This window comes from Pseudocercospora fijiensis (genome assembly GCF_000340215.1).
Source record: "Pseudocercospora fijiensis CIRAD86 unplaced genomic scaffold MYCFIscaffold_9, whole genome shotgun sequence".
Taxonomy (NCBI): Eukaryota; Fungi; Ascomycota; class Dothideomycetes; order Mycosphaerellales; family Mycosphaerellaceae; genus Pseudocercospora; species Pseudocercospora fijiensis.
The window spans coordinates 2,141,108-2,157,736 of NW_006921540.1; the positions used below are offsets into that span (position 1 = coordinate 2,141,108).

Genomic DNA, 16,629 nt, shown 5'->3' on the forward strand with positions numbered 1-16,629 from the left:
AGCCCTAATTACCTCTTTAACTGCAATTCTTTCTACAATCTCTTTCCCTATAAGTCCTTAGATTTCCTTTTGCTCCTATAGGTCCGTAATATAGACTCTAACTACTGTCCTCGGGGGTTTTAGCGCCTCCTAATTAGCTACTACTGCCTAGGTACGGTAGTTTAGGCTTGTCTCCTATTGTTTCTTCGTAATCTTTGCTACGACTGTATTAGCTACCTTTGTAATTACGTAGCTTGCCTAGTTGTAGATTGCTTTTAGTCCTTTAAGGAGTTCTAAGATTATTATCCTATATGCCCTCTTAGGGGTTCTTCTATCTTCTGCCTTTAGCACCTCCTCTGCCTTAGTATATAGTACTTTCTATTCGTCCTCCCTTCCTTCTTAACTGTCTTCCCTTCGTCTCTAATTGTTCGCTGCCATTTTCTATCAGTTCCTAGGACCCGTATATAGGCAAACGAAACAGTAGGAGTAACAGCAACGTAAATAGGTCTATTTTATCCCTATATATAATAAACTATAAAGTAATATATATCTATAAGAATTAAGGGCCTTCGACTAATTATAATACGAGCGCGTCTTCCCTACTATAATAGGTAGACGTACGAGGTATTGTAGCCCTGCCTCCGCTCTACGTAATGTCGTACCGAGTTCTTTGCGTCTACTCTTAAAAGACTTAGCAATGTCCGCTTCCGAGGGTTTGTCCGCTTCCGAGGGTTATTATTTACTATCGTAGTTTTACTAGCCTAAATTAGTTAGGTTTAGCAGCCTTTAAGTGTTAACTAATTATATCTTTTTAAAAAACTTAGTTCTTCTAGTTTCTGTAGGTAAAGGCTATTATAAGTGTAATAGTTAAGGTTCGCCTCGCTTAAAGGGTTAGAAAGATCGAGGAGTAACCTATTATCCGCAAGATCGACCCCGGCTAGCTTAGCTCTATAGTTTTTGCCCTTAGTTAGTCTATTAGTCGCTTAATCTTTTAACTTAGTTAAAGTTTTGACTCGGCCTTAAAGTTTTAATTAAACCTTTAATAGGCTTAATCTTTTAACTTAGCTAGTATAGTACCTTAGGCTCGTAGTATAGGTAAGGTTGTGCCTATAGCGTAGCGGCAATAGTAAGTAATGTTAATAATAGCGGCGCTAGCCGTCTTAGCGCTATCTTTACCTTCTTCTAACTTCCTTCTTTAACTAACAATAACTCGGCAATACCGTTACTAATATAGCTATATCCGTTCTTTCTTAATAGCAATACACTCCGCAATACTGTTACTAATATAGCCGCGCCGGCCGCGCCGTCCTCGCCGATTGCCTAGGCCTCGAGGCCTCGACAGAATAAGGGAACAAGAGGGGGACCTAAATACTAGGAGAAGGGCCTTATAGGGCGCGTTAGTAGAGAGGTAGTTTCCTAAAAGAGCAGCGGATAGTTAACGCGTTATAGCGCGCTTGTTAATACTCGGTACGCGTTTACTATAGTAGTATAGTCTTATTGTCCTAGTTCGCCGGCCTCTAATTAGTTAGCTAATAGCACCCTAGGGATAGCATTGTTCCTAGGTCTCTTTTAGTAACATTAGCGGCATTATAAGCTCTTAGCCTTCTTCTTGTTCTTTACGCTAGTCCAATATTCGTTTAACAACTTAGTTATATCTTTAAAGGAACCTTTAGCTTCCTATAAGTCCTATTTAGGTAAATAGCCTTGCTATCTTAATAGGTACTCCTTCTTGCCGTTCCTAGTCCGGTGCTATAGGATACGTTCTATAGACTATAGCTCTTCGCTATTAGCTAGTATGTCCTCGGATTTAGTAGGTGCTTTATCCCCTTTACGTAGGTAGTACGGCTTAAGGAGGGATACGTAGAAGGTGTTATAGATAGTGTAATAAGGTAGAAGCTATAACTAATAGGCCTAGGTGCCCCTAGGTTCTCGGATACGGAAAGGGCTAATGTACCTTAGTGCGAGTTTAGGCCTTGTTTTGCTATTAGGCGAGGGGTGTTCGCGGATACGGAGGTTCTTCGTACTAAGCATAACTAGGTCGCCTTGCTTGAAGGTTATTAGAAGGTAGTGTTTGTTATAGTAGGCCTTCTAATAGGCCTAGGCCTTTGCTAGTTTGTTAGCTATCTTAGCGTGAATTTCTCGTATCTTTTGAACCCTCTTAATAGCCGCTAGTGTCTTAGGTTAACCCGCTTCCCTTTCCTTACGCTCGGCCTCGAGCGATAGGGGGTCTTATAGTATAGTAGCGTTCTAGCCTATTATAGCGAAATAAGGTAACATTTACCGTAACACCTTAGTAGATAAGTAGACACTGTTATTATACACGAATTCGGCAGGTTATAGGAGATTAACCTAGTTATTAGGGTTCTTATTAATGTAGCTGCGTAGATACTGCTATAGCGTAGCATTCTACCTTTCGGTCTGACTATCTGTTTATAGATAGAATGCTATAGACAGGCGATGCTTAAGTCTTAGCTATAGGCAAATCTTACTCTAATAATAAGATATAAATATCGAGCCTCGGTTAGAGACTATCCCTTTAGGGGTCCCCTAATAGGTATAGAAGATGTTGTTCTATAGCGCTTCTGCTATATTAATAGTAGTCTAATCTTTCCGCGCCGGGATATATCGAGCGCCTTTAGTAAATCGATCTACTATAATAAGGATAGTATTATATACGTCCTTGCTGCCCCTACGCTTAGTAGGCAGAAGTCCTATAATAAAGTCTATTATAAGCTCTGCAAATGGCTTATAAGGGATTAGTAATAAGGACAACTCGCTAAAAGGCTAATGCTTTAGTACCTTAATACGTTAATATACGGCATACGTGTCTACGTAGTCCTTTATATCCCGCTTACTATTTAGCTAGTAGTATATATGCGATAGTAGCTCGTGCGACCTCTCTATGCTATAGTAACTAGCAAGCTTACTATTATAGTATCGCTTAAGAAGTTCTTATCGGATCGAATGTTTAGCGGGGATATAGTATCTGCCCTTAAACTTTAAATAACCTTTATTATCGATCGACTAATTGTTACTCTTGCTAGATCGAGTCTTTCGCCTACTTATAAGCTTATCGATACGTTTAGTAGCAAAGGCGTCCCTCTACTAAGTACGTAATAGCTTATCTATAAACGATTAACTATCCCTATTTGTAAGGTTATTTAATAGTACCCTCGCTATTAAACGAGGGACGTATTATATGCATCTAATAGCACTAGTAGCCGGATTAACTATAGTAGTGCTATCGCTATTACTATATATTGCGATGTCGACTAGGGAGTTATTATAACTTCTCCTATCTATGTCCTTAGCCCTTGCCTTAATACGTACTATTAATATAGCAAGAGTATTAATATACTTTAAGCCGTCGCGGAGTCCGGTAAGCCGCTTATCCTGCGCTTGCTTATTAACAATACAGGCTATAGCGATCTTATACTATAGGGTTAGAAACAAAGAATTAATATATTAGGTTTCGCTATTATAATTAAGTCGCCTCGATAGGCTATTAGTAGGGTTGCTTACGCCTAGCCGATATAATACATTAAAATCAAACCTAGCGAGGTAGACAGCCTATCTAGCCTGTCGACCTATAACCCTAGTAACCTTAGTAATGCTACGGAGGTTGTTATAGTCTATATAGACCTATATTATATATTAAGCCCTATCGAGGTAGTGTCTCTAGTACTTAAAGGCCTCGATAATAGCTAGGAGCTCTTACTCGTAGGTCTTGTAGCGACGTTTAGTATTAATTATCTTTATTAAGAAGAAGGCAATCGGGTGCTAGTAGGTGTTATTAGCCTACTGTAATATAATAGCTAATATAGCGAACTATAAAGCGTTAGTCTCAATTCGGATCTGCTTGTTTAGTACGAAATAGTGTAATAAGGGGACTTTAGTAAAGCGCTCCTTTAAACCGTCAAAAGCGGCTTGTACTCTGTTAGTCTATTTAAACTCTCTAGTTAGGTTAGCCTTGGTTTTAGTAAGCTTAGTTAGGGGCATTATATGTCGTAAATAGCTCTTAATAAAGCGACGATAGAAATTAGCGAAGCCGAGGAACGACTAAAGTTCCTTAATACTAGTAGGTATTAGCTACTTAGTAATAGTCTTAATCCGGTTAGAATTAGCCTTAATACCCTTAGTCGATACGAGGAAGCTAAGGAAGGACACCTCTTTAGTAGCAAAGGTGTATTTAGAAGGCTTGCAATATAGTCTATAGGTCCTTAGACGATCGAGTACCTTACGTACTATAGCCTAGTACCCTATAATGTTAGGTAAATAGGTATAAACTAGGATGTTATCTAGGTAAACTATATAGAGGTAGTCTAATAGGCCCGAAAGGGCCCGATTAATATAGGACTAGAATATTATAGGGGCATTAGCTAGACTAAATAGCATAACTAAGTACTCGAAATAGCTATAGCGAGTACGGAAGGCTGTTTTCTATTCGTTACCCTTACGAATACGGATACGATAGTACGCATCCTTAATGTCTAGTATAGTATAGTAGTAAGCCCTAGAAAGGCGATCGAGGGTCTTATTAATAAGAGGGAGTAGACAGCGGTCTTTAATAGTAACAGCATTAAGCCTACGATAGTCGATATATAGACGTAGGCTACTATCCTTCTTTAGTACGAATAGGATAGGTGCACTAGTAGGGCTGTTACTATACCGAATACGACTATTAGCTAGGTTTTCCTCTAGGTACTTACGTAATATAGCAAGCTCGCGCTTACTAAGGTTGTAGAGTAGTCTAAAAGGAACCTCCTTACCCTCTATAATATCAATCTTATAATCCGTCTCTTTAAATATAGGCAATGTCGATACTAGGTAGTGTTTAAACACATTAATATAGGTTTCTCGAATAAGCTCTAGTATACGCTTAAGCTGTTTAGGGTCTATGCTATTAGGGGGCACAGGTTTATCGTTATTACTACCGAGCAGGTCGGTAGTTAGATTAGTTAAGGCGGAGGCTAGTATAAGGTTGCTAATAAATAAGACCCTAATATTATTAGGACACTCGCTAATATCGATATGTTTAATGTCCTCTCTCCTAGCGATTCTAAATCGCTATTATTAACTGCCTAAATCTATAACTATAGCATAGTGCTTAAGAATAGGGTTGCTAATAATAATAGTAGCTCCCCTATATAGGTTGTTTATATCTACTACGTAGGTAGTAAAGTCTAGTAGGCGTTCATTTCCGAGGTCGTTCTTTAGAGCTATAGGAACATAGTAGGCCCTATAGGTTAAGTGCCGAGCGTTATTAAACTAAGCAAGGGTTAGTAGGTTAGTCCTCGGCAATTGTCGAAGGTCTAATTACTTAGCTAGGCGATAGCTAATAAGGGCACTAACTAAATTTCCTAGATCTAGCATAACCTTAGTTTAATAGCTAGTGCCCTTCGTGTCCTATATAAGGTAGGAGCGTATTATAGCTAGTATAATATCGATAGTCTTACGCCGTACGAGGCTAATAGTTAGTACGGCGCTTACTCTTTTTTCGACTAATTAGAAGGTTAGCCTATAGGGGTAGCGTTAGCTACTAAGAGATGCTTTCGGTACTTAGCGGTAGTACGGTCGACTTAGGCCTAATCCCTAGGTTTGTCGCATTAGCCTAGCAGATAGCTAGTGCTATCGCAATTAAAGCACTTCAATCTAGTTAGGAGGTTACTATAGCTGCTATTAGTCGAGCGGTTAGCGTTATAAGGATACGAGCCCCTTCTACGGCCCCTATTACGGCCTCCTCTATATAGCCGTCGGCTACGACCTCTTCCGCGGTCGTTACTGTTCCTATTGTTAGCATTGTTGTCTTAGTAGGAACCTTAGTTTCCTCCGCGGCTACGGTTGCTATAGTTGCTAGTAGGTCGGATCCTTAATTCTAGTCGTTACTAGAGCTAGATAGCTCGTTTAGCAGTTTCGACTTTAACTATAAATTAAATACGTATAAGATTAGTCTGTTTAAATACACGGCGGCGGTTTAATTTAAGGACTAATTCCTATCTCAATTTAGGGCGTATTTCGGAGATCTAGATAGAATTAGTTTTCGTCGGAAGGTCGTCTTCGAGGGTCTTTAAATAGGCCTTAAATAAGCGAGCCGATTAATTAGTCTTTTGTTTAGCTCGAAGGTACTAGTCCTAAGCGTGTTGTTGCCTTAGTATAGGGTTTCTAAGGGTGTCTAGTATAATAGTTTTATAGGTCTGCTACTAAACAGTAGTCTAGTTATTAAGGGAGTTAAAATAGTTATCCTAGGTGCGTTTTAGGTCGCCGTTAATGTACTGCATAGCATAGACGACTAGTAAATAGTTATTTAGTAGAGCCCTTAGTGCGTTTCGTTAGTTAAGCTTATAGTTACAAATGTAGTCGTTATATTGCTTTCGACTAGAGCTATTAAATATAGTACAGTCCTTAAGTTTAGCATCCTTCTTCTAGACTAGGACTAGTAGTAAGGAAGGCCCTACTATCGGCTTAGTATTAGTTGTTAGGGCCTCCTAAAGGCGGCGAATTTCGAGGAGGTTATCCTTTAGCTATTATTCTTAACGTAGGGCAGTAAGCCTGTTTTAGGTAGCTTCTTAGAGTCTCCCTACTAGTTAGGGGCTAAAGGCTAGCTAGCTATATCGTCGATTAACAATGTTGTTAAGAATGTCGTTAATAGGCAATTCTAGATTATTACCTAGAATTATAGGTTCTTCTTTAATAGGCTCTCCGGTAGGCTCTTTAGTAGGAGGCACTTTAGCAGGCACTTTAGTAGGTGCTATACTACTAGTGTTGTTATTGCTAGCGCTGCTAGCGGCAGTACGGTTGTTATTTCGTAATAAACTAGCTATTATAAGGGGCGATACTAATAATATATTGTTAGCCCCTAAGATGCGGATATAGCGGAATTAGTAGATATCGGCTTAGTATACTTAACTTAGTATAATAGGCCGTATAGAAGGCCTTGCTTAATAATTAGTACAATTGTTTCGATAGAATAGTACGTATAGGCCCCGTTCTTCGGGCGTAATATAGTTAAATCGATAGTTTTCGTAGCTATACTGCTAAAAGCTTGAAATAAGGACTATCTAGCTACTGCCCTTAAAAGGTAGATCGAATACTATATAAGAAGGGTTATATTAGTAGGTAGATAGGGTAGTAGTAAATCAGTTTAGTATTCGATAGAGATCTAGGAGGAGAGGGAGGAAGGTAGGAGAGTTAGCCTAATACTAAGCGCTAAGCCCTGCCTAAGGTATTAAGACTCTAGCTTTACTCGGCCTAGTTATATACTAATTACGTGTAGCCTCTTTAGCCCTAACAAAAAGACAGATTAACGGCGAGGATACCACTATACTAGTATTTATATTAAAATATAGCCTAGGAATTTTGCGTAGTCGTATTTTAGTATAGATAGACGCGACGTATAATTCTAACTATTTAGGCTAGCAGCTCTATACTATTATAGTACGCGACAAACACGGCTCTCTGCGATAGGTCGCCTTCTTCCTTATAAAAACGGACGATAGTAATATTATAGCGGCGGCGCTTAAGCAAATATAGCAATAGACGACCGATCTAGCTATTCTAAACGACCGTAGATAGATACCTGTCTACTTCCTTACCGACGACTCGGTAGTAGAGCGACGCGCTATTATACTCGCCTTTCCTATAGCAAAGTATATTCTATACTATATATATATTAAACAGACGTTAGACAAGCGATTTAAGAGCGAGAAGTATACAGATACAAAGCGGCACTTATATACCTTCGTATTCTCGAGAAGAAGCCGTAAAGGTGCTCTCGAGTTACTTAATTTAGTAAGAGCGAGTCTTCTACGCGCTAAGCGTAAAGATAGCACCCTTGTACTAGAGAGTAACGACGATAACTATTAATTAGACCTCTGCTATTTGCAGGTCGAGCTTAAAGACAATATAGCGCTTATTTGTAAGTACTATCGTTACGCTATTTCTAGAGCGCCTATAGTCGTCGAATAGATATTAAATACTAACTAGCTCGAAGGCTAGCATTTAGTGCTTAAATATAGCGAGTTTAAGGCTATTATAAAGCGCGATTATATACTTAAAGGTACGGCAATACGAGTAATTAAGAAGTTAGCTAAATACGACCTTCGAGCCGATAATAATACCTTCGCGGCGCGTACGAAGGTCTATCCGCGGACAACCGATAGTAACGAGATAGTATACTTCTTTCTACGACTTCCGTAGAAGCTTTAGTAGGCAATTAGCGCTAAGATTAACTACGCCGAAGATCTAGAGGTATATTATAAACAGAAGCCTATATCTAACGACCTAACCTACGAGTGCAAGTTCTATCGTTAAAACGACGTCCTTTGTCGCTATATTTAGTCGGCTTACAAAGCAATAGAATACAGGCTAATTAAGACCTATTATTACGACCGCTAGATAGCTATATTTAACGACGGTAGACTCGACTATTATAATAACCTCCGTACGCTAATAGCGCCCTTAAATTGCGACCGTACGACTATACCTACTTATCGGCTTTAATTCCGTAAGCTTTACGATAATATACGACAACTGCTATATAAGATTAAAAAGCGACTAATAACTAAAGGTAAGCCGCTCGAGAGCCCTCGTCGCGACTACGTTATTAACAACTTTATTAGTCTCGTCCGTAATATTAGCGGCGAGTTAAGATAACGCGCCTTATTACTATTAGTAGACGACTATAACAATACTACGACTAGCGCTAAGATTAACCTTACCGCGCGCGCGAATCCTACGCTATCGCAATTGCTAATACCTCTAGAGATACTATCGTCCTTCTACCGTCTAGTTATCTACTAAAATATTACTATAAACGCGACTATCGTAGATATAATAGTCGGTAAGAGTAAGAATAAGCAGAAGGCGTAGGGTAGTAGTAAGAGGAAGAGTAAGAACGCGAGGTAAGAGCCTAAGATTGCGACTAAGAACGCGATAATACCTTAGCGAACGCTACTAGCGCTAGTTAACGCGAATGTCTATATAAATTTATATAGAAACGCGACTTAAATCGCGCCTAGTATTCTATATAGTATTGCGCCGCCCTCTAACTAATAGTAGTAGTAGTGCTAGCTCGCACCTCTGCCTATAGGCTTATTCTACGACAACTACGGCATTATATACTATTAGGGTATCGATAAACGCGCCTACTATATAGATCTATTAAGTCTATAGTCTATAATTAATACTTCTATACGTATTTCTACTGCAATATAAACAATACCTCGGATTTAGCTATACCGCTATTTTGCTAATAAACTTTAGCTTTATTTTTAGTAATACTATTAGTATCTATCGGTAGAGCGTACGAGGTAGTTAAAATAGTAGAAACCTTACTAAATTAGCTATTAACGCGCTCTTGCTATCGACATTTAGTATGCTAGCGGAAATCGCACTACTACTACTACTATTCTTACTACTACTAGCGTCGACCTAGTAATAGTAATACGCGGCGACGACGAGATTACGTTTTCTATAGTTACGTATACTACGGAGCGGACGACTAGGTCTTACCGACTCCGCCGCGGCAGGAACTTGCCGGCGTGGCGTACTGCTAGCGCTTTAGGTATTATACTGTTTGCCAAAAAAACGACGACGGAATTAGAGTTGGCGCCGTCGCTCGCTACGCCATTCATCAAGCGTGAGCGCCGTACCGAGGCAAATCAGATGGCCACCTCTTCCTTCTCTCGACGCCTCGCTTCTGTACAAATGACAGCATGCTTCGGCGATGACCACAGCTCTCGAAAACGACCACGATGATGGTCTGCCACTGCACCATATTCCCGGAGATCCTGCAGAGCAATCTGCTCGATTGCTAGATTTTCCCGGGGACGGAGCGGCAACGATCACAACGAAGCAACCCAAGCAAGACCATCGTCAAGCATATCTGGATGGACTGCGTGGCATCGCTTCATTACTGGTATACATCTACCACCACATCTCCTGGTTCTACGGACCTGAGGACGACATTATCAATGGCTTCGGGAGCGACCCGGTGATTCCAAGAGCGCAAGCCGCCCGTGCGACAGCAGAGATTGCAGCACCGAACTACTTCTTCGCTCAATTGCCTTTCGTCCGTCTCATCTGGACCGGCGGAAATGCAGCTGTTCACACGTTCTTCGTCTTGTCTGGCTACGTCCTTTCGATATCCATGCTTCGAAAGCTGTCCTCCACGGCGTCTCATATGGACACGGCATCACAATACGGCAGTCTAGTGTCGTCATTCATTCGTCGACCGTTCAGACTGTTTGTTCCTGTGTTAGGCGTCAGTCTTATGACTGCGATATGCTGGCATCTGCCATTCGGTCTTGCTCCTGTCATGGCGTGGCCTGCCCCCGAAGACAGCTTCTTCGCCGAGTTGTGGAGATGGGTGTCGCAGAGTTTGTGGTTAATGAACCCTTTCCAGCCGCATGGAGTCCTGACAGCCTGGTACGTGTACAATCCGCCGGCCTACACGATGCCTATCGAATGGATTGGCTCCATGGTCGTTTTCGGAGGACTCGGTCTGGCAGTCACCTTTTCTGCACGCATGGGACAACGGGCCCTCATGGCAAGGGCAGTTCTGTTCGTTACTGCTTTCGTCTTCTTCCTTACTACTTATCAGTGGGCAGCAGCCTGTTTCGTAGGTGGCATGCTTCTAGCACTCAATGAAGTGGAGGGCTTCGATGGACTCTCACAAATCAAGCAGTATCCGCCCGGTATTCAAGCATTTCACCATCTCGTATTGATCTGGGGTCTTTACGTACTTAGCGAACCTGCTTCAATGGAAGTCTCAGCCCAGACTCCAGGCTACCGAACTTTGACATACCTCATCCCAAAGAATTACTACGAGCATGAGTACTGGCGATGGTGGCACAGTTGGGGCGCGATATTCTTGGTTTTCGGAGTCCTCAAGATCAGATGGCTGCAGCGCTTCTTAACGACACGACCCATCCACTACTTAGGATGGCTGAGCTTTTCGCTATATCTCGTTCATGGACCGCTGCTTTGGACCCTGAGCGACCGCGTTTATCGCCTATTTGGAAATGTGCGAGTTGCAGAGATCAATCTTTGGATTGACCACAAGCTGGAAGTCCCGGATTTCGGCATCCATGGCCTGAGCACGAGATTTTTGCTCGCGCAGATTTTTGTTCTGCCAATGAACTTCGCCTTTGCACACCTCACCACAGTACTGCTTGATGAACGCAGTGTGCGTCTGGGGAAATGGATAGTGCAGAAGCTGTATATAGAGCGGAAAACATAGTGCAGCTGCCTGGATTGGAAATGATTCAAATGGGAAATTCCCTCCCAGTCCTTCTGGCGAAGTCCGGACTCGCCCAAAAGTTTTCTTGATCCTCAATGGACTCGGGAATCAACGTACATGTAGCCACTCGCCGTCAAGCGATGTCAAGTGACCCAGCTTCACATATGCAGCAACATATCGTTCAGAAAAGAAAAGGTGCTATCGTCACATATGGCGCAGGCGGTATCATTAACGAAGATGGACTTCTCTCCGAGGACCACAGATGCGAATAAGATCGCCATCAGAGCACTATGCTGTCCAACGGTTAGTAACGCCTGCATGAGGCCGCACATAAGTTTGCAAGAGTGTTACAAGCACTCCAATCAAGAGTAGAGGTACTCCAGGACAACGAATCCTGAGTTTCGCAGATATGAATCCCAGCTCGAAAAGGAAAAAAAAGGTTAGAGAACGGAGTTCCATGGCCAATGGCAATCCGTTTGAGGAAATCCTTGAGCTCGAAGATTATAAGAGACGACGCTGAACTTTATCAGCGTCAGAGATTCACGAGACGGGTGTACCGGCAATTCTAGATGTTGTGCTGTTGGCAACTTGAAAAAGTGCAAAGAAAACAGGTGTCAGGGTTGTAATTTGTCGTAGATGATCAGTGCCTCAGGCGCTGAAGAAAAGGCCGTCGGCTCTCTCAGTATTCCGGACGGAATTCCGCGAAGCGTGAGAGCCTTCGGATAAGGAGCGCTCTGCCGGGCTGACGCGACGCAGGAATGCTGCGCAGGACCACGCTTTTCAGGATAGATTTATGCTGACGATAAGGCCTTGGGGTTGACATGCTACGATAAGCTTTCTAGATCTGAGGAACCTGGACCAGGGTCTGTGTAGCACTGGCAAGGAGCCCTTGCGGAAGAGCTTATTCCTACTTCATCTAGCAAGACGAGACGGTACTGTTACAGGTACGGCGGGGTGTATCATGGACGTCACGATGGGAGAAGTGGGACATGAATTGAAAAATATCCTGGGATTGAATTTCAATTCTCAATCGCACCTTCCCAATGCCGCTAATGCCGTTCAGTCATACGTTCCTCGCAGCTGGCGAGGTTTGATGAGCCATTACGTCGTATCTATGTACATGCTCACTTCATCAAGAAGGAGAGCATTGATGCTGTGAATGTGGGTATCCTTGTTCTTGTTCTGTGCCCTCAGTCCTTCTCGGCGACGCCAAAACGCATGTTGCCACCGTCGAAGACGGCGAAGAACTGCTTCAAGAACACATCGCCTAAGATGGCTATGTTGGGAGCTTCACTAGGCTGGAGACCTCCCCAGCACATGTGTTCGCGACCTGCGTAAGGGGACTGCATGTAAAACATGTCGCCGCCCTTGATCGTCGCGTACCAATGGTCGCCGATCTGGATGCCAAGATCCGGCATGGCTGTGTCGCAAGGAGCCGCGATCAGACCGTCTTCCTGGTCGACGCCTTCGATCTGGTTGTAGTAGGCCCTCACGATAGACTCCTCGAGGTAGAGAAGCGAGGTACCGGTGTCGGCGATGACGGGGTAGCACTCCTGGCACTTGATGGATGATGACGAGTTGTTGCCAATCTTGTAGCTTGGGATGGAGAGAGACCAAAAACCATCGGAGTTGTCAACGGGGGTGTAATGAATGTGGCCGCTGTACTTCGATTGATCGATCTTGCCAAACTCATATGTACCCCTGCCGTTCGTCTCTTCGAGATCTGCTGTAAAGAGGGGCGAGGACAGGTCGTCCATGACGTTCTCGAAGAAGGTCTTCTGCTGCATAGGCTCGACAGTATTGATGTTGGAGAAGGCAAGTCCCAGAAGACCATCACTGTTGGGGTCGGACACCATGGCTTGCGAGACGTACGATGCCAGCTCAACACATTGCTTCTGGACTGTAGAGCCGCCAATATCGACGACGTCGAATCCGACTATGCCACTAGCGCCACTGCCATCTCCGTAAGTGATGTTCCAGCTAGCGCCCTTGTACTCCTGGAAAGTGGAACTCTTCCCAGGATTGAAGACGGATTGACCTTGGATTTGGGAGCTGGGAAGCTTGGTGGAGAAGAGCCAGCTGGAATATAGTCAGCAAGCGGAAATGGCAATTCTGATGGAGGGTCTCTTGCAGATCTGCTGAGCCAGTATCGAAGTTGAGGTTCATGAGCTGGCCACCAACGTGCACAGGGGTCAAATACTGGCTCTCGTTCTCCTCTGGGGTGGTGACAGCTTCGCCGTCTTCGTTGCCACCGCTAGGAGAAGGCGATGGGTAGGCAGTGGTTGATGTGGTGGTACCATAGGTAGGAGTGGTGCCGTTGGTGCCATTGGCAGCGGTTGGAGAGCCAGTGGATAAGGGAGCGCCGCCTGAGTCGTGTCAACACAGTGCGTGAGGATAGGGTGTCTATCGCTACTTACTAGGTGCTACAGTGTAGGTGGTGGTCACCACGACCGGAGCAGCGGCGGAGCTTGAAAGGGTGTCGTCGGACTGATAGCTCGATTGATTCTCAACCACGATGATGGACCAACCCCACTTGCGGCGAGTGCGATTGATGTCGTCAAGTGGGTTCTTGACGGTGCGACCTGGCGCTGGTGCCTGGAAATGCTTAGTGAGAGCGCGTACAGTTCCGAGGGTGGATAGGTACCTTGAATGATCGCTTGACCAGTGACTTTGCGTGCGGTGCCGGCGCGGCCAGCGCAGCGCCCGTCAGAGCGAGTGTGCTAAGGAGCGAGAGCTTCATGGTGTTGTTCTTGGCGATCGTTGAAAATGAAGGTATGGGTTTCGATGAACCGTGTGTGATGCGGCGTGCGCGAGCTTTGGAAAAAGAGTGTGTGGTCTGTCAAAGACCTTGTGAAGAAGAGAATGAAGGACAGACGGTCGCGAAAGAATGACACGAGGGGTCTGTCGAATGCAGCCGGGCACGAGTGAAGGGAAGAAGCGAAGAAGAGTGTGTGAGGGTGGGGGTGAGGGTGAGGGTGAGGGTGAGGGTGAGGGTGAGTGAGTTGGAGTGAGGGTGAGGGTGTGGGTGTGGGCGTGGGCGTGGGCGTGGGAAAGACATTGCCGACAAATGAAGTCGACACCTCCAGATCGGCAAGAGCATCTGCATCTGCACCTGCATCTGCAACACCTGCATCTGTAACACCTGCATCTTGTAGCGAATGCACTACGCAACGCCATACAGTCGCTCCTGCCAACGGATGTCGTTCAGTACAACACACGCCACGCCTCACTACTGTCACAAGCAATCGCGAAGCCTCTGATGCTGGCCATGTTGACTGGTCTGCCCGCGCACTGAAGCAGCGACCGTGACCACAGCCGCGCGTGCTGCCCCCTTCGTCTCCTTCGTCTCCTGCTGCATCCAGTCTCCAGTCCCCCCTCCCCATCCGCCAGATCCTGCTGCGCGTCGCCTACTCTTCTTCTGGACGCCGAGTTTCACCATGCAGTCCATCATTTGGCCCCGTTTCACCAACGCGACAAAGCTTTTGCCTACTCCTAAGCAGACGTCGTGACTCGTGAAGCACCTGCCCTGCTGAAGTGCCATCCACCAAACGTTAAATATGAAACAGCCGCTAACCGAGCGCTAACCCTGCCGTCTTGGCGATCTGTGGTTGGCTGAAGAAGTTCTTCGGAAGAAAGCTTGCACACCAAACAAAACTTTCATTCATCACGACTATGTACAAGAATTACTATTACGCTGGACCCGCTATTGTTTACCTGGAAGTGTCCAGGACATATCGTCCCGCGATTTGGCCCTTGTGCATCAGATCATACACCTTCTGAAGCTCCGAAAGGCCGACCACCTTGAATGGAGCCTTGATGAGACCGCGACGGAAGAAGTCGATGGCCTCAGATGAGTCCTTGCGGTTGCCGACGTATGAGCCGCGGATCGTCACCATCTTGATGACAGACTCGAACACTGGAGCGCGGAGGTAGGCGCCGGCGGGCAGCCCAATGCAGATGACGGTACCACGTGGGCGTACGTACTGGAGCATGTCAGTCAGCAGTCGTCTACACCATCAGCAACATGTCTTGACTCACCTCTGCTGCCTGCTGGAATGGCTTCTCGTTCACAGCCACGAGGATGACGGCGTGTGGGCCAAGCCCGTCCTCAGTCGCCGCTTGCACATCCTTGACGAGATTCTGGCTGGTGGCGAAGTCGACGAAAGCAGACGCTCCCAATTGCTCGAGCGACATCTTCCTCTTCTCCTCGCCACTATCGATGGCGATGACATGGAGACCCATAGCCTTTGCGTACTGTTGCGCGAGAGATCCGAGTCCACCACCTGCACCGACAATGGCGACAGTCTGTCCTGGCCTGACGCCAGACTCCTTCAAACCTTTGTAGACGGTGATACCTGCGCACAGCACTGGTGAAATGGCATCAAGTGGGCATTCCTTGGGGATGCGAGCCACGTGGGCTGCTTTGGCAATGCAGTATTGCTGGAAGGAGCCATCGACAGTGTAGCCAGAAAGAAGGGCCTTGGAGCAAAGTGGCTCGTCAGACTGCTGGCAGAAATCGCAAGCCAAGCAAGATCCGTTGATCCACTTAACACCTGCATGGTCACCACTGCTTGCTGTCAGCTATTGTTTCCCGCCAAGCAATCTCAGGTTGCTTACATCTCGATGTCCTGGACCAAGTCACCCTTAGCAACGACAACACCAGCACCTTCGTGGCCACCGACTAGCGGGAGCTTTGTTGGAAGTGGCCAGTCTCCGTTCACAGCGTGAAGGTCCGTGTGACACACGCCAGAAAACTTGATGTTGACGAGAACCTCGTCTGGACCTGGCTGCTGCACTGGAATCTGCTTGTATTCAACTGGTCCACCGGTCTTCTGGATGACCTGCGCCCATTGCATCTGCGGGATTTGAGCCATGCTGGAAGCGTTGGAGAGTAACAGTTATGGATAAGGATGTTTGATTTTCGTGAAACTAATCTGCTCTGAGTAGCGAAAGCGGTCGACTGATGAGGAGAAAGGAGCTGAACAGCAGTGCCAACTTCTGGTACTTATCATCGGCCCAGGACACGTCGATACATCTTTGCGCCCCACACCGTCTCGTTCGTTCGAAAGGAGGGGCGCTGAATCCAATGCTGATCGGACAGATGGTCTATGCATTGCTCAATCCATTCAACCCACCTGCCTCCATGGATGTGGCATGAGTCTTGACGGGGATCATGACTGCACCAAGAGTCCAAGCATCCTACATGCACGAGCTCCCTGCACAGCAGCCTTACTCTAAGCTGCCTAGATCTTTGCAAAGTGCGTTCGCAAAGCTCTGGCGCAGATCTGGAGCCTGGTGGATTCGTAAACCTGTTGGACCTTACTAGCCTTTCTTGCAACCGCGGAAGCAGGGCCAATTGATGCATGTATGACATTGGATCCAACGCGCTACGCGGCTTCGCGGCGTCCAGC

General features: G+C 45.3%; 3 protein-coding genes across 3 annotated transcripts; 1 reads left to right on the plus strand and 2 right to left on the minus strand.

Annotated features, from left to right (window-relative positions):
• Positions 1–676: 676 nt before the first annotated feature.
• MYCFIDRAFT_209010 (uncharacterized protein) lies at positions 677–12,985 on the plus strand (the record flags this gene model as incomplete). Its single annotated transcript, XM_007932733.1, has 13 exons — positions 677–692; positions 9,622–9,678; positions 9,714–11,143; positions 11,164–11,185; positions 11,224–11,365; positions 11,404–11,513; positions 11,554–11,692; positions 11,749–11,789; positions 11,816–11,829; positions 11,871–11,926; positions 11,975–12,033; positions 12,061–12,306; positions 12,356–12,985. 13 exons carry the CDS (start codon positions 677–679, stop codon positions 12,367–12,369), a joined length of 2,346 nt encoding a protein of 781 aa, XP_007930924.1. The 3' UTR covers positions 12,370–12,985.
• MYCFIDRAFT_71729 (uncharacterized protein) lies at positions 12,215–14,216 on the minus strand. The gene is made up of 4 exons (XM_007932450.1): positions 13,863–14,216; positions 13,636–13,813; positions 13,350–13,584; positions 12,215–13,297 (listed from the first exon to the last, which is right to left on the minus strand). The coding sequence occupies exons 1-4, from the start codon at positions 13,956–13,958 to the stop codon at positions 12,409–12,411; spliced, it is 1,398 nt and encodes a 465-aa protein (XP_007930641.1). The 5' UTR covers positions 13,959–14,216; the 3' UTR covers positions 12,215–12,408.
• Positions 14,217–14,854: 638 nt separating this feature from the next.
• Positions 14,855–16,177, minus strand: MYCFIDRAFT_86926 (uncharacterized protein). The gene is made up of 3 exons (XM_007932734.1): positions 15,836–16,177; positions 15,257–15,785; positions 14,855–15,201 (listed from the first exon to the last, which is right to left on the minus strand). The coding sequence occupies exons 1-3, from the start codon at positions 16,090–16,092 to the stop codon at positions 14,929–14,931; spliced, it is 1,059 nt and encodes a 352-aa protein (XP_007930925.1). The 5' UTR covers positions 16,093–16,177; the 3' UTR covers positions 14,855–14,928.
• Between the last annotated feature and the right edge of the window lie 452 nt (positions 16,178–16,629).